Here is an 18,474-nt window from a genome sequence, read left to right as displayed (position 1 = left end):
CAGACCGCCCCACTTCTTCTCTGCAAGAAATGCTCTGGTGCATTGATCTTCAAAGCACCGGACCTTCCGGTGGGTTGTTCTTCATTCTTCAACACTTGCAGTCGCCTTTGAAAAAATGCTCTGGTGCTATAATCCGGTGTGCACAAACCAAGCACTAGACCATTCGGTGGGTTGATCTTTAGTCTTTTGCACTTACATTCTTCTCTGTAGGAAATACTCAAGTGTTACCCAGTGTAGATCACTGGACTATCTGGTGATGTTATCATCCTTCTCCCCCTTTGTCAGAAACATTTCGGTGGTCTTATGTCCTATTCACCAGACTATCCGATGAGGCTATCAGCCTCTAGACACAATACTTTGGTGATTGCAAACTCTTCTTCACCGAACCATCCAGTGAGGCAAATCTTCCTGAGACTTTTCTAATTCAGCCAAGCTTTGTCCCGGTTAAGGTGGCTTATTCATGTATTGCATCTATGAGACCTACTAAAGCATATGCTTGACAATCATGTTAGTCTCATTAACTATGCTGTCATTAATCATTAAAGTCACAATCATTGCCTAATAGGATCATTTGCACTACAGACTTGTTGAGGACCTTATGCATTCGCTCTTGCTATATTTGGATTCAGTTAAAGAATTTGAAGCTGGTTTCATTGAGGATGAAGATGAAGAGTAGAAAGTTAGGTTTCATCCATGCTCAAGTTGCCTGTTGAGCTAGGGTCACTTTTGCATTATTTCTGTTGTGTTGTAAGACTTTGTTTAATTAAGCCTACGAGCCTTGTTGTAATGAACTATATGTTATACCCTAATATTGTACTTTAATTGATGTATACATGTGATGTCTATTTCTGTTGAAATTATGTATGTACCAGCTACTGATCCAGAGACTAGTACGAGTTGCACAAGGTGGCCTAAAGGAGGGGTCCGACAAACATGCTATTTGTATTGCTAAGAGTATGTTTTGGTCAGTGGTTTTATAATTTGGAAAATAATAGAAAATTTATATTAAACATAGGAATGTTGGCTCATCATATTGTGCAATTCAAGACAAACCAATTTTTTATGTACTTGCCTATTCACTATCAACTAAAAGTTGTGTTTGAGAGGTAACGTAGATATTATAGGTAATTTAGAAAATGTTACAATATCATACAATTTTTATTTACTCAAGTGACCCTATAAGTCAAAGTGGGTATATACTTCAAGCTCAATATCACAAGTGTGCCCTTTAGACACCATTTCCAACGTGCCATTCTTTGCCGGATGCTGGTACTCTAGGATGGCTATATGGTTATTGCGATATTCTTGAAGGGTTTGCTAGTATTCACAATTGCTGGAGACGATCATTGGACGGTGTTGAAGAACCCAACATTCAATAATAAAGATAATAATTATTATTCACAAGTTTATTTGGACGTCATTGTATACATGAGAAACGTGGTCATCATAAACCACTATGTGGACCTTTTTTCATGGGACATGGACAGTCAAACATATGGATCCCTCGATGGTGCGTGGACATGAGATTCATATCAACCAAGATTTTCTTGAGTGTGGGTTCTATCTGGTTATGTTAAGTGACAGTCAACTTCTACTGCTATAAATGTACGATAATAATAGAATACAGTGGTTATAGAGCAGCATGTGTGAATAACACATGTACGGTTACTAGTTAAAAATAAGGAGCGATCTACCTCCACTTGAGTGGTTGATGAACGTTTGACCATGATTACGTGGATCAGATTTGTCTTTTGTGTTGATTTAGAAATCGGGTGTTTCTGGGCTTCTCAACACTCGATTTTCTAGCCTTTTGATTTTAAACAGAGTGCTCAGATTTGATGAAGCTTTTCAACTTGAATTGGGGTAGAATTTGATACTGGGCTTCGTAGCTGCTGCAGAAGAACAGATGGGCTAGAAAAAAAAATCAGTTGACATAAAATCTGATGCAGAAAAAAAAGGATTTAATAAAAAAATAGTCCATACAAAACAGGTAGGCTGAAGAGAATAAAATACAGAATATAGAGTAATAAGTTCTTTACACACTTAGCAAAAATAAATTTGTTGATTTTACAGTCAAATTATATAAACAATACAGTAAAATTATCACGTAAATTTAATAAATATGTGCCGGTAAGTATACTGTAAAACGTACAAATGTTCATAGTATATTAGTAACAAGTTTTTAAGTCATGGTCACAATTTGTCAATATGTGTCGTAACTATATGAATTTGAACTTATAATGTTACTATCTCCGTAACAATTTACTGTAGCAATTTTGACTGTGTATTTTTAAAAAAATTATGAATACTTAAAAGTATAAATACTAATGAAATATATTTCACGATGAATATAATGATATGAAAGTTTTAGATATCTATAAAAAAAATTTAAAACACAAAATCAAAATTGTTATAGTAAATAATTGATGATAAGTAAATGAAAACAGAAATAGTAACAAATATCACAATGAACCCTATACAGAAGCTGCAAGAGAAGCCCGCGATAGGGTCCACTTGACATGTGGGGTCAGCAGAAGCCCACTCCGACCTTTAGCTTGGCCAAGCCACCAAGGAAACATGGCTAGCCCACGCGAGCAGCACACATCTCAACGCACATTGCACGGTCACAAAATCGAGTGACAGCAGCCTGAAACACCCGAGCATTGTGATGATGATGATGAAGAAGAACCTGAAACATTGGAACCCTAACCCCTCTAGACCTCGCCACTCGCCACAGCATCACTAGGCCCCTCTTTCGTCTTCTGTAAACGTTCGCGCTGGTGTTGGATCTCTCTGGAAAATAACTTTGTTGTAGAGCTAAGAGAAATAATGTAAAACCTTGTGGGTAATAAACCGAACTTGTAGCTCGTAAGTACAAGCATCATTCAGGTAGTAGCAGACTAGCAGAAGTATTCAGGTTTCTCCAATGTTACTCTCCTTTTGCTACAGTGCAGGGCAATTTCTCTTGCACTGCATGGCAATTCCTCGTCCATTTCGCCGCGTGATGACATGTCGACATGTCACTCGAACTCTCCTCCCAATAGAGTGACAGTGACTCGGGTGTGAACCTCAAGCTGTGAGGTATTGGAAGAGCATTGCCATTGCATTCAGGAACAGAGAGATACACACATGGCAACCGGCTGGGCTTCATGCATATGTGCTTTACATCGTTTTTTCTTTTTATTTCTTTTTTTCTTTTAACAGAAACAGGATCAATTTCTATACATACATAGATACTTATACCATTCTCAACTATATTTCTTTCATTTCGTTCTCTTTTCGATTTCTTTCCCTGTTCTCATTTCATTTATTTTCTCTCATCTCCAGCAGCTTTCTTTCGAGGGGAATCGTCAAGGGAAAGGAGAGATAATCCTCTCCTGAAGAGAATAATATGGGAATCCCGTCATGAAAGAAACTGTGAAAAAAAACCGTTAGAGCGCTGAAGTAAACGAAAATCCCTTCACAACAGGAATTTCATCCACGAGACGAATCTGTTGGGCGTGACCTCACAGCTAGATCGCACCCACAACCCTGATCGACCATGTTCAAGCGCTTTCCAGAAGAAAGCTCGTCAACAACCCCGATTGAATTTTTCGGCCATTCGATGCATGCCATCAAGTAGTAGGTAGGCATTGCATCTATCTACCATAGTTAAGCGTCCAGCTCTTGAGAGCAGCCAGCCGTCTCTCAAAGCCTCAACCATTTGTATGACTGGAACCAGCATCCAATGAAGGATTTGTAGAATTTATTTGTTGTTAATTGGGAGATCTATCTGAGAATTATTGCATTTGATATTTCTTCCCAGAGAAATTAAAGGGCATTGCTAGTTCTGGCATTGGCATGGCCTGGCTGGAAGGATATATATAATTGTTGCAGAATATGGTTCTGAATTCATCAGTTGCAAGCTTCAGTTTTGTGTCATTGTCATGATTTGTACTGTACACCATCAGACCGGATCATCCTTATCATGTTTTTTCGATGGTGAAAAAAAGATCTTGCAGCGCTTGATTTTTGCCATTTTAGTTTCTGCCACAACCAGTTCTATCTTTTGCAGAACTAGTTTCCGGAAAGCAATGCAAATTCCAAGTAATATTATTTAACTAACCGCACTGGACGGCCGCAGAAGCTTGGAAAACACAGAGATTCTCCTGTGCCATGTGCGTGCACTCTAGCCTCCCGGCCGGCGCCGACCAATCATGGCCGTCGATCTGTGCGTACGTCGCCGGAGTTGGTGAGGAAAGGATCGCCACCAGCCATCAGAGGTGGCGTGCGAGAAGTAGGCCAGTGCGAAAAAAGTAGTCGCGTTAGTTGAACCACCACCACCAGAGGTGGATCTAATCCCCTGTATTAAACAAGGTTTAAACGGAGAAACACTGTTTGTACAGTAAAATATATCTTATGCTATAGTCCTTTACATTAATCGTTTTTGTTATATATATTATTTCCACATATCAGATTACTGAGATTTCTCCTCACTCCATATCACTGTAGATCCTCTACAGTGACTTTTCATGATCAGAGGTGGCCTAACCAACACGTATGTATGTATGTATGCATGCATGCACGCACGCACGTACCCAAGTATGTATATTAGAGGTGACGGTATAAGGTAAGTAGAAAAAAAATTATACAGCGATGCTGCAAAACTGATCCGTCTGGAGCACCGTCCTGATTGACGTCAACTGTTCCCAGCGAAGACCTCAAGGCGAGGGTGCCGAGCCAGCGTATGCAGCCGGTGATTTGCACTGGTTGGTGATCAGACGTCTTGACAGGAGCAGGCACCGGTGGCAGCAACTGCCCTTGCCCTGTCGGTGTACAAGCAGCTAGAAGCCTAGAAGTTGGAAGAATCAACTCATTTATGATTTGATTTGGCCTAGTCTTGTGATTATATGCTAGTCTCGTGTGTACGCTAGCCTACCCGTACCTAGCACACTATAGCGGCGACAATGGAGTGCAGTGGCAAATTACTCCTTCCGGTGTAGGGTCAGTTTGGTACAAAAGGACCTACTTTTAAAGTAAAATTTGAGAAACTCATTAAGGATTTGAGAAACCTACACCTCTGCTGGAATTCAAACCTACACCTCTGTTGACCAGTGATTCTCCAAGGTAATAGTTTGCAATTTGCAGATTTGAAAGTGATTTTTTAAATAAACTAATCCTGAAGTCAAAAACAGTTTTTCTTGATTCATTTTTTCTATATAATTATTTTTTTCTAAGAGTTTATCTTAGAGAATAACTAGAAAATCACCTTTAGCCGTTCCATCGCTTTTTCAAAGAATCATTTCCTTCAGATAATTTAGATCAGAATAAGTTCTACCAAACATACCCCTAAAATATAAGTTTATTTAGATGTTGTCGGTCAAATTTTTTAAAGCTTTGGCATACACACACAAACACACATATCTAAAATGCATACACACACAAACACACACACATATATATATGGTAATATAATATTGATAATACTAGATCTACCGTGAATAATGCTTCTATAATATATAACTTTTTTACTTAAAAATTTCAAATTTGCATATATATATTACTAGTCAAAGTATCGTTTAAGTGTCAATATCCTATGGACTTATATTTAGGATTAGATGAAGTATTTCTACCCAAAGTTTGGGCCTGCATGATACACGGACACGAAAAAAACTGCTTCCACTATTTTTAGTGTAGGGGTTTTTTTATCAGGATTTACCCTGTAATGGTAAGGATTCAATTCATGTACTTGTTGCAAACAATCTAGATCGGCCGGCGCTCAATCATGCATATATGTTCGACACCCATTAACTAAGATATGTCACAGAATGCATGAACAGGTAGAATCAAATTTTCTCTAGCTATTTTTTATAAGAATACGTACATGTTTCCACGCTGGATTTTACAGGTAATATTGTGCTACCCAACAGGCAATTTCCTCGGAGACAAGAAGGAAAGAAAAAAGGTCACTTCAGTTCTCTTGTTTTGAGGCTTGAAGAAATAGAAGATCCACTTTTGGAACATGCATTGCCCCCTCGATCTACTTTGTTTCCCAACCACTCTAACCAAATCATTGTCCTTTTTTGTCCATTTTCACTCCTTTACTCCAAAGAAAGGATCACATAGTATACTTTACTACCAGTAACCTGATCAAATCGTTGATTAGTCTAATCAAAGTGAGTAACACCTCATCAGTCCCAACCACCAGATATGAAAAAGAGTGGTCACTTCACTTGATTCCAATGTGCTCAAGCTGGCTCAGATCACCTCATCTCTGGTGATCTCTGGGCCAAAACTTCCATATAAAGCTTGATTATTATCTCCAATTCCTTTCCCTTGTCCAGTGAATTGGTACATTGATGCCCACTAAATATAGGCAATTCCTGACTTTTACGGTCTCCAATACAAAATTTTGACTGTTATATTTTTATCTTTTGATAAATGGTGTATTGGTAAAAATAACAAATGATAAATAATTATTATGAAACTACATATATTAAGACAACTGTAACGACATAATTAATTTTTCATGTAGACCAATTAAAGTTTTAAAAGTTTGGTCCGGACAGATTCTATAGTTATCAATATGTACGTTGCTACATTTTGGTGATGGAGGGAAAGTGGCAAGTGGCACGTCCCAGTCTGAAACCAATAGACACTCCATCAACTTCACACACACACACACATATATATATATAGAGAGTTGGTTGATCGCGCTCAGAGGACAGAATAACTTTGGTTCATCCGTACCAATAAACACTCCATCAACTTTTCTATATATACACGTTTAGACGCAATAGTAAACTAGGTTGTACCACTTAAGTATTACTGTCACCTTTGTATCATTAATAAAATAGTTAGTTACAACAGGGTAGGTGGTTAAGTTTCGATTATATAGAAAATATATATATAATCATGACTAGATTAGTTAACCGGTTTACGACTGATTATAGTAACCGATATATCTTATAAATCATAAATGATCTATCTAGTGGATCATAATTTTGTGATCGTAACTGAAGGTATACGCAGAGGTGAATAAGTTAGATTGCATGATAAACGTATATAATTATGATTAGAGATGTTACTGAGTTACGACCATATATATTTATAATAACTAATTTATCTTGTAGATCACAACTATATTATTTTTGAAATTGAAACTAAGTGATATAACAATAAACTATAATACATCTAATTATATAATAGATATACAATATCTGTATATAGGGAGAGAGTTGGTTGATCGCGCTCAGAGGACAATAATTTGGTTCATCCGTAGCTCCTAACAGTTGTGATTGTACCCTCATCAAGTGCATCGATCATGGCCGTGTGAACCGTGTGAATTGTGATTGTACCATGTAGGAATGAGATTGGCTGCTAGATAGGAGGTAAATAGATATCTATTTCTTACGAAGTTGATGATTTTTTTTTTTTTTTGATCATTCAACGTATCTAAAATTCAAGCAAAAATAAAAATAGATAGAAATTCTAACCAGAAAAAATCGAGCAACACGACTTTACAGATAATATATGAACCATAGATTTATTTAAGATCAATTCATATATTTTAGCACTCGAAAGATCACAACTTGCAAAGAAACAAAAAAGATGAACACCGAGCAATGAAACTCTCCAAGTTAATTATCTAGAGGCAAAAAAATTCAAGACTACATCACATAAGTGTGTATGCGAATTTTATGCTTCTATCAATAAGAAGAATGACCTCCCAAGATGCTGAAATTTCAGCCTGAAAATTAAAACCGAAAACCGAAAAACTTGTAAACTTACAAGGAAACCAATAGATAGAAACTAGAAGTAGTGAAATTCAAGCATGTATAAAAACATAAACTTCATTACTCAAAGATCCAGCCCTATTTTAGCCGAATTATAAAGATTTATCTCTCAAAACTTTTACATATTACATAGGCTAAGTATTCATCATTTTCTCCTCTAAAACCCTAGGTCTAAACTCTCAAATAGGTGGCTAAGGGGGCTTGACTGATTCAAACTCTCTCGTAGCCATACCCTTTTATTTATAGACTTAGCAAACTTGATCCTTCCTAGATTTTTCTCAAAATACATCTATCTTATAGTACACTCTTACCTATCACCGATAGTATTTTGGTCCATTTTCTTCTCCATTTATAAGACAGTCGTGGTGCCTTCACGGCTTAGCTTCGCCTCGATGCAAGCTTCACGATAGTACCACTACTCCTCTAGTCCTCCTACAGTTTTGAGGCCAAACCGCGAAACCACCTGCATGCTTCTCAAAGCGTGACTTGCCGCCTTGCGTACACCTTAAGCAAGCGCTTCGATGTCAACGCGTGTACTCCGTCATGTGATCCTGATCGCCGGCAAGTCTCTCCCACTCCCGATTCATCGGACCGCCTTGTCACTTGCACTGGTATCCTCTTCGCTTTACTTTGTCAACACGCCATCTCCATCCGCCTTCCATGCATTGTTTGAAATCCACATGTTCAGCTAGAATCACCCTTGACTCTGCCTAGCCTCCTTGATCATCCGGCACTAAGCACTTCGCTTGATCTCGATTATCCTATCGTCGACCACCAAGTTGCATCCATCACCTGCATATCATGAGACAAGTAAACACATATCTCCAACTCTAATTCTAGTTAGTTCATAATCAATATACTCAAATAAAATCCCAACACTATTCAAATCACATCAAGCTCATGCAAAACTGAAGACATAAAGCCAAATAAATACTGATGTTAATCGCTCATCACAGGTAGACCAAGACACATTTCAATTTAGTTTCTCAATCTCCCCCTTGATAAGTGCATTGACAACCCTCAAAGCACAAAGATTTTGGTTTGAAGAAATTAAGATAAGCTCATCCAAGTGATAAAAACTCGAAATAGAGCAAAATATATCACTTGGTATAAGAAAATTTGCAAAAGCTCAAAGAGAAGCAAAGACGAGCTAGAAACCTCAAAAGACCAGAAAAAAAAACTCTAAAATCTAAGAACACATACTCCTTCTTAATGATTGCATATATTCCATTTTTTCCTTTCATTTCTAGATAAATGCAGTTTTCTCCCACTATGTTGAGTATTTGTACATGATATCTTTAGGCATATTTTCTTCCTCTTTGGCGATGCAAACAACAAGGATACATGACTATGCAAAAGATGTGTGCAAATGAAATGCAAGCCTATCACATATAGATCACAAAGCACTTGTAAGACCAGAGATGTTAAAGAACTAGGAGGAGTAAACAATATAACTCAAAGGTGCACAAAGTATTGAAGTGAGTTCATATCACAAGCACCGGGAGTGAACCAAGTTTTAATCATGTTGTTCAATTATCCAAAAGATGTCACCATAAAAGCATCCATAGTTTCATGATCGGTGCAAAGATTAGATAAACTAATGCTATGTCAAGTTCAAACTAGGCAACCAAGTTCAACTCGATGGGCTATGCAAACACCTACATATCAATCCAAGTCTTAGTTTGACAACCAGAAAAATAACATTCTTAGCACATTAAAAAGCACAAGTTAACTTTCTTATTTGATCATTTAACTATCCTCAAGTGAGTTTTAAGCAATTATGGGTTCACTTCTTTGGCAAACCACATGAAGCCTTAAGCCACCATGTTAGATTCAATTTTAGCTCAAAACTTGATCATTCATTTTATTAACTCAACATAGGATTCAAGATATGCATTTTTTGACAAAGCCAAAAAAAAGTTATGGCTTTGCGATACAAAAGAGCACATACTGTCCCAAGGGTTAATCATGGATCAAAGATTTACAAAGGTCAAAGACTTTCAATCCACTGAACTGAACAAAGCGGCCTAACACAAACTTCTCATAGAACTAGTCTTAATGTAAGCACTGATCAAGCTAAAGCAAACACTCAAGGGTGACAAAAAATTATGTTCACATTTCAAGTTCATTCTTAGAAAAGACAAGCTTGCTCAACAGATTTTATGTCATGTTTCAATTAGAGCCTAAGTTTGCACAAAATTGTTATACATCCACTACACTTAGCATAAATTTATACTAGTACAAGAAAGTGTAAAGAACATATAAGTGAAGTTTGCTAACATGATTATCTTACAACAATACTATACAATGCAAATGCAACAAAAGTAAGATAGAGTATGTACAAATGTAACTCCCCCTCACACAATGTCATAGGGATGGCACACACCAAGATCTCTTGTCAGAAAGGCAAACATCGTTGTATCTGGAGGCTTGGTAAAGATGTCGGCTAGCTGGTATTGGATATCTATGTAGCTTAACTCAATGTCTTCTTTCTCATTATGGTCTCTCAGGAAGTTGAATCTCACATCTATGTGCTTGGTATTGAAGTGTTGAACTGGGTTATTGGCTAAACTTATGGTACTGGTGTTGTCACACAAAAGTGGCACACTCCTGAAATCTAACCCAAAATCCCTCAAGGTAGCAACCATCCACAAAATCTGTGAGCAGTAACTAGCAGCAGCTACATATTCAACTTCAACAGTAGACGACTGTGCAATGCTAGATTGCTTGTGAGAAGACCAATACACAAGAGAAGTACCCAAGAAATGACAAATATCAGAGGTACTCTTCCTGTCAATTCTACAATCAGCAAAATCCACATTCGAAAAGCCACAAAGAGATTCAAAAAGCCACAAAGAGAAAGCGAAGAGGATGCAGAAAACCAAATATCATACTCGAGAGTATGCTTGAGGTACCTCAGAATGTGTTTCACCGCTTAGCAGTGAAACATCATCGGTGAAGTCTGGAAGCGAGCACACAAGCAGACGGTGAAATGGATGTCGGGTCTTGTCGCCGTTAGGTACAGGAGGGAGCCGATCATACTCCTGTACTCCTGCTGGTCCACCTCCTCGCCATCTTCATCCGAATCAAGCACGGTCGAGGTAACCATCGCTGTCGCCAATGGCTTTGCATCGCTTATGTTAAACTTTTTCAGCAAATTCATAGTGTACTTCATTTGGTGGACGAATATACTTTACTTGCATTGCTTAATTTGCAGCCCAAGGAAGAAGTTGAGCTCGCCCACCATCGATATTTTGAACTCCCTACTCATAGTTTCTGCAAACTTGGCCACAAATGCATGAGAAGATACACAAAAAATGATATCTTCCACGTAAATCTGAACAAGTAAGAAATCATTACCATGCTTGAGAGTGAATAAAGTTTTATCAACTGACCCTATCACATATCTATGCCCTAACAAGAAAGACCTAAGCTTATCATAGTAAGCCCTAGGTGCCAGCTTAAGCCTATACAAAACTTTCTGAAGCTTGTATACTCTATAAGCGTATTTGGGATGCTCAAAGCCTAAGGGTTGCTTGACATAGACATCTTCCTTTATAAAACCATTTAGAAAAGCACTATTGACATCCCCTTGATACAATTGAAACATTGGGATACCGCTAATGCAAGAAGGATCCTAATAGCTTCTAGCTTCGCTACTGATGCAAAGGTCTTTCCAAAATCTATCCCCTCTACCTGAGTGAAACCCTGAGCTACTAGTCTAACCTTGTTACTTACTACAGACCCATCCTCCCCTGTTTGTTTTTTAAAACCCATTTAGTGCTTATGGTGTGAACATTTGAGGGTGGCTCTACTAGGACCCAAACTTGATTTCTCTCAAACTTGGTATTGACACAACTCGAATCAGATAAAGCATGTCCAATATCATGGGGCTCAAAAGAAGCAACAAATACAGAATTAGTGAAATGAGCATAAGAAACAGATTTGAATCTCGTTACCCTCTCACCAAGATCGCCGATCATCAGTTGTGGGGATGTCGCCACTGAATGTGTTGAGGGGCTTCACGCTGTGAGATGACCACCCCCTCAAACACTGCTGATGCAGGCTCGAAAGCAGGTGGAGTGGAATTAGAGGCTGCATGACCCTCTATCGGTGTAGAGGAGGTAGAAACTAGCTCGGGAGCGAGTGTAGTAGTAGGAAGTAGTGGATCATCCTCGTCATCCCCGAAAGCTGGAAGGTCGCTGTCCACAAAAATGCTTTCACTCATCTCCAGATCACAAGCACACTCAAAGACAGGGCCAGCGCAAGGAGTTGATTCATCAAAGGTCACATTACAGGACTCCATGATTGTGTTAGTATTAAGATTAAAGACTCTATAAGAATGACCATGAAGAGAATACCCTAAAAATACCATCGAAAAAACGCGATTCAAACTTATCAAAATTTCCACACTTTAGGATGAAGCACTGACACCCAAAAACTCTCAAATGCGAAACCTTCGGCTCCTCCTAAAACGTAACTCATAAGAAGTCAAATTCAAGATCAAGCGCAAAAAAAATTCAATTAGAGATGTAGCACGTCGTGCTAATGGCCTCAGCCCAAAACTTTGTAGGAGTCCTATGCTCATCGAGCATCGTCCTAACCGTATCCACCATAGTGCGATTCTTCCTCTCAACTATGCCATTCTGCTGAGGAATGTGTGGGGCAAAAAATTGATACTCAATGCCATGCTCAAGACAGTAAGCATCAAATAGATAATTCTTGAACTCGGTGTTATTATCATTGTGAATTATTTTCAATGCATCAGAGAGTTTTTTTTAACAATCTCAAAGCCAAGCTCCGAAACTGTGAAAACACTTTATCCTTGCTCACAAGAAAGAAAACCCAAAGAGTAGCAAGAGAAATCATCAACAATGATAAGTACGTACCACTTCCCACCCACCGAACGAACCCGGAAAGTACCAACAGTGTCCATATGAAGAAGTTCTCTCGGTCGTTCAGTCATCACCAGATTGACTGGTGGGTGGGAGGCGGCAACCATCTTGCTATGCCAATAAGGAGCACAAACAAGGTTATTCTCAAACTTGAGCTTGGATAATCCTCGGATCAAGCCTAGGACACTCAAACGAGCAAGAAAGTCAAAGCTCATATGCCCTAGTCTTCTATGCCACATCCAAAGCTCAGAAGAAGGTTGAGCAATCAAACAACGAGAGGAACCAAGGGACTCAGAAAAATTAGCTCCAAAAACTCTCCTAACTCCGGAAATTCAGCAAATTAAAGCGCTTGAAGAACAAGAACTCGAGAAGTATCGCGTTTGAAATGCACTTCCAAGTCCTCATCCCACAACAGAGATACAGAAAGCAAATTGTATCCCAGATGCTCCACCAAAGCCACATCCTTGAGAGTAAAACTCTCATTCACCCTTACCATACATTTGGCTTTAACCCCCAAAATGATGTAGTCGTACCGCTTCATTAGGGTGAGGTTAGAAAACCATGATGTATCTCCGGTCATATAGCATGAACAACGGAGTCAATGAACCATTTGTTCTCTAGGCCTTCCACTGCCACCTCGGAGGGATCAAGCTCGGGGCCGCTGTTGTTGTTGTCATCTGCCATGGAGCAGAGGCCAGTGAGGTCCTTGGTCTTCCTCTTGCTCTTCACTTGCGATTCATCCTACTTTGAGCTCTCATCTTTGTTTGAAAAGGTGTCGATGTCACTGAGAGCTGCCACGAACACCCTAGAAGCCACCTTGGCCACCTTCTTAGCCATCTTGTCGTGGTTCTTCTTGAAGAAGGTCTTCTTATGCTTGTCATAGTCGTGGTCGCGGTTTTCCTTCTTCTTGAGCTTGGGGCAGCCTGACTTGAAGTGGGTGGAGTCACCACACTCAAAGAAAGCACGAGAACTACCCCTCCTCCGGTCTCAGCGGTTGTTGTAGAAGTGGGTGAATTTTTTCACGATCAGTGCAAGATCCTCATCATCAAACACATCCACATGCTCCTATGTGATAGAGACCAAGGAAGATAAAGCAAATCCACCAGATAAAGTGTTAGCATAAGAAACACCAACTCTATACTGGTTACCACCGCTAGGTCTGGAAACCGACGTCATAATTCTGAGACAGGGGTTTTCCAAGACCAATCCGAGCCGCCTTAGCTATCTCGATGGACTTGAGCTTGCTGAAGCGTTCATCACAAGTTAACGTGTCGTAACTTGATGACTCTTCAATGCTTGAGATCTTCATGTCCCATATGCTACGATCGAGTGCATAGAGAAACTTGATCGCTCTCTTGTGGTCACAATAGGAAAAGACACCAGTTGATCGAAGATTGCTAACAATTCTATCAAAATGAGCAAATATGGTGTCCAAAGACTCTCCAGGACCTTACACAAACACTTGATATTCTTGGTTATATATGCTTTAGCATCTAGCCTTAATCTGATTAGTGCTTTCATGAAAGATACTTAGAGTAATCCAGATCTCCCGAGCAGTACGGAGGTGCTGAACCCTGTCAAACTCATTCTGACTCAGGCTTATGAACAAAATATTTCTGGCCTTGTTGTTAGCCTTATACTGTTCGATTTGAACATGAGTCGTGTGAGCAGCAATGATATCATAGTTGGAATCAACTACCTCCCAAATTATACTCCTTGGCTTAAGAGATAAGCCTCCATGCGCACCTTCCTATTAAAAAAATCACAGCCATCAAACAACAGAATCTTCCCACTTCTCTCCATATCGCTTATGGATCACAAAGCCGGTTAAAGTCAACAAGTGATCAAACTGTTTCTGATACCAATTGTAGGAATGAGATTGACGACTAAAGGGGAGGTGAATAGGTGCCCCAACTAATTTCTTGCGAAATCGATGGCTTTCTCCTATTTGGATCACCCAACGTAACTCAAAATTCAAACGGAAGCAAAAATAGAGGGAAATTTTAACAAGAGAAAATTGAGACAACACGACTCCATATATGATATATGAACCATATATTCCATTTAAGATCAATCCATGTGTCTTAGCACTCGAAAGATCATAACTTGCAAAGAAACAAGAAAAGATGAACACCGAGCAACGAAACTCTCCAAGTTGATTGTCTAGAGCCAAGAGAATTCAAGACCCCATTACATAAGCGTGTGTATACGAATTTTATGCCTCTATCAACAAGAAGAATGACCTCACAAGGTGCTAAAATTTCAGCCAAAAAATCAAAATCGGAAACAAAAAATTTGCAAATTTGCAAGAAAACCAATAGAGGGAAACTAGAAGGAGGGAAATTCAAGTATATACTTTATTACTTAAAGAGATCAACCCTATTTTAGGAGGATTACAAAGATTTATCTCTCAAAACTCTCATCTATTACATAGACTAAGCACTTATCCTTCTCTCCTTTAAAACCCTAGTTCTAAACTCTCAAATGGGTGACACAAGGGGACTTAAGTGGCTGGTTCAAATTTTCTCATAACCCTCCCCCTCTATTTATAGGTCTATAAAACTTGACTCCTAAGCTTCATAGTTTTTTTTCCAAAATACACCTCTCTTGTAGTACACTCATACCTACCACCGACGATATTTTGGTCCATTTTCTTCTCCATTCATCGGACGGCTACGGTGCCTCATGACTTAGCTTCGTCTCGACGCAAGCTTCACGATGGTGCCACGTACTCCTACAGTCCTTCCACGATTTTGAGATCAAACCGCAAAACCGTCTACACGCTTCTCAAAGTGTGACTCGCCGCCTTGCTTACACCTTAAGCAAGTGTTTCGATATCGACATGTGTACTCTATCATACGATCCTCACCGTCGGCAAGTCTCTCATGCTTCCGATCCCTCGGGCCACCTTGTCACTGGCACCAATATTTTCTTCGCTTGACTTTGTCAATATGCTGTCTCCATCCGTCTTTCATGCTTTGCTTGACATCCACGTGTTCAGCTAGAATCACCTTTGACTCTGCTCGGCCTCCTGATCATCCAGCACCAAGCACTCCGCTTGGCCCCGATCATCTCGCCGTTGACCACCAAGTTGCATCCATCACCTACACATTATGAGACGAGCAAACACATATCTTCAATTCTAATTTCAGTTAGTCTATAATCAATATACTCAAATAAAATCCCAAAATAATTTAAATCACATCAAAACTCATACAAAATCAAAGATCTAAGTTAAATAAATACCAATATCAATCACATATCACAAATAAATAAGATACATTTCAACTTAGTTTCCGGTATACTCGTCAAGTGCATCGATCATCGATTCCGTGATGTTTCATTGCAACATAATTACATGAGTCTGTGATATTCACGGTACATGAGTTTGATTAGAGGATTATGCCCGGTTGGAATGAAGTGATTTCACCCTTATACCGTTCGGTAAAGAAGAGAGTCTGTTAAACGAAATATATATATTTCCTTCGAAATGAAATGCATTTGAAGTTGTGCAACAACAAGATTGATGTACGCCAATAGATAAGCTTTCCTTTAAACGGGTGATATTCGTTTTCGGCCTCAGGAACGAGATAAGCTTGTATTGATTGCGCGTTTCAAAAGCAGAGTATAAATCCAACCCTCTGCAATCTGCATGCATGCCACTAATCAGAAATAAATATATGAATGAATAGGAAATCAAATTAGATATCCATCAGAAATGAATATATGAATGAGAAATCCAACTGATCTCATCTGTGAGGTGTCCAAGTGCATGCACACCATCCATCCATCCATCCATCCATGATGAATGCCTCCAATCTCAACTGAAAGCAACCCCAACGCTGCAGAGTGCAGAGCACCAAACTTAGAGCAGGTGCCCTGTCCTCCTCCTCGCCCATGCCATCGACCATCCATCTCTGCGACTGCTAGCTTTCCCTCTCCTTCACTTGCTTCGCTTGAAGCATCATCAACCAGACCCCAAGATCATATAGCGCTAACCACACAGGACCCAGGCCTTGGCAAGAAGAGGAGGAAGGAGCTGAGCAAGAAGAGAGGCAGTCCATGTCGAGCCCCATGCACGCCCGCAAGGCGATCCACCTCGCCTCCCTGCGGGCCAAGCTCATGCAGGGCAAGGGCGGCCTCGCGCTGCGCCTCCTCCTCGCGGCCTGCCTCGCCGCCTTCCTCCTCGTCTTCGCCGCCCGCACCCTCTTCTCCCCTTCCCCCTCCCCGTCGCTGTCGTCGCGGCAGCAAGAAACGGAGTGCGGCGGCAAGGTGCCGGCGGCGGTGGCGGAGGCGCTGGTGCACTACGCGACGTCCAACACCACGCCGCAGCAGACGGCCGACGAGATCGGGGTCTCGCTCCGCGTGCTGCGGCGCCGGGCGCCCTGCAACTTCCTGGTGTTTGGGCTGGGCCTCGACAGCCCCATGTGGGCGGCGCTCAACCACGGCGGCCGCACGGTCTTCCTCGAGGAGGACGCGTCCTGGATCACCTCCGTCCGCGCCAAGCACCCGAGCCTCGAGTCCTACCACGTCGCCTACGACACGGTCCTCACCGACGCAGACGCGCTCCTCGAGCTCCGCGACCACCCCGGCTGCACGGCCCAACCCGACCTCGCCGCCGCGACGGAGGCGTCCTGCCGGCTCGCCTTGAAGGGCCTGCCGCCTGTGTTCCACGAGCTGGAATGGGACCTCATCATGGTGGACGCGCCGACCGGGTGGACGCCGCAGTCCCCCGGCCGCATGTCCGCCATCTACACCGCCGGCATGGCGGCGCGCGCGCGGCGCCCCGGCGACGGCCCCACTGACGTTTTCGTGCACGACGTCGACCGCCCCGTGGAGGACGCCTTCTCCAAGTCGTTCCTGTGCGAGAGCTACCTCGCCGAGCAGGTTGGCAGGATCAGGCACTTCGTCATCCCCAGCCACCGGGAGAAGGACGGCATGCCGTTCTGCCCTTGAGCAGTTGACCAATCCATGGCCTTGCTTTTGCTTTGCCTTTACCTTTGCTTTGTTTCCCAGCAGGAAAATTCACCACCAGCCATCTGGAATCGATTCTTGATTCTTTGTGTTCTTCTGCTACTAGTATATTAGCAGCTTTGGTCAAGGATGTTTCATGGTAGAATTTTAGGGGTCACACCCTATCGGAATCGGGATTGAGTTCGGAGGCGATGGCGCGTTTGCGCATTGCCGTCCGATCGAAAAATGGACGCGTCGGATCGGGTGTAACTCTTCATTGTTGCGAACGCGGTTCTTGGTGGTTACTTATTTTTTTCGTTTTGGATCAGACGGTTTTCGCTTGATGGTGGCAGATCAAGAGTTGAAATTTATCACAGGTGGATACAGGCAACTTATTATATATTCTTGGATGTTCCTAACATATTTTGTTTGCAATTTTATTTTATTGTGTGATTGCTGAGGAGATGTCATCATCTAGAGCGAGTGGCTGAGTTGGGTATGAAATGAAAAGGACACTCCTGATGAAAGTGTGGCACCTAAGATGCCGATTTAAGATATTTCTTCTCAACCTGAATGTTAACTTGCATACTTGGATGAAAAAAAAATCATGGTAGAAAGCTAAATATGGGTTGGAGTGAAGTCTTGATTCCAGGTGCAATTGCTGCTGGTACCCCAGTTGTATTGTATTGTCGTTGGCCGGTGAAGGGTCAGCATGGTGAGTGTGACCTGAATGTTTCTGCAGTGCATCCATCGGCTTGTGCTCAAGTCGGTTGGGTACGTATTTGATTTCGATGGCACGTTCGCCGATGAGGAAATCACCTTGGGAGTCGTATCTAGTTCATTGGTGACGA

General features: G+C 41.0%; 1 protein-coding gene across 1 annotated transcript; it reads left to right on the top strand.

Annotated features, from left to right (window-relative positions):
• The first annotated feature begins 16,335 nt into the window (after nt 1–16,335).
• LOC133905191 (glucuronoxylan 4-O-methyltransferase 1-like) lies at nt 16,336–18,044 on the top strand. The gene has a single exon (XM_062346917.1). The coding sequence runs from the start codon at nt 16,733–16,735 to the stop codon at nt 17,624–17,626; it is 894 nt and encodes a 297-aa protein (XP_062202901.1). The 5' UTR covers nt 16,336–16,732; the 3' UTR covers nt 17,627–18,044.
• Nucleotides 18,045–18,474: the final 430 nt, after the last annotated feature.

The sequence above is a fragment of the Phragmites australis genome, chromosome 22, assembly GCF_958298935.1.
Source record: "Phragmites australis chromosome 22, lpPhrAust1.1, whole genome shotgun sequence".
Lineage (NCBI taxonomy): Eukaryota > Viridiplantae > Streptophyta > Magnoliopsida > Poales > Poaceae > Phragmites > Phragmites australis.
The sequence above is the reverse complement of the archived record's forward strand: the minus strand, read 5'-3'. Positions and strand labels throughout refer to the sequence as shown.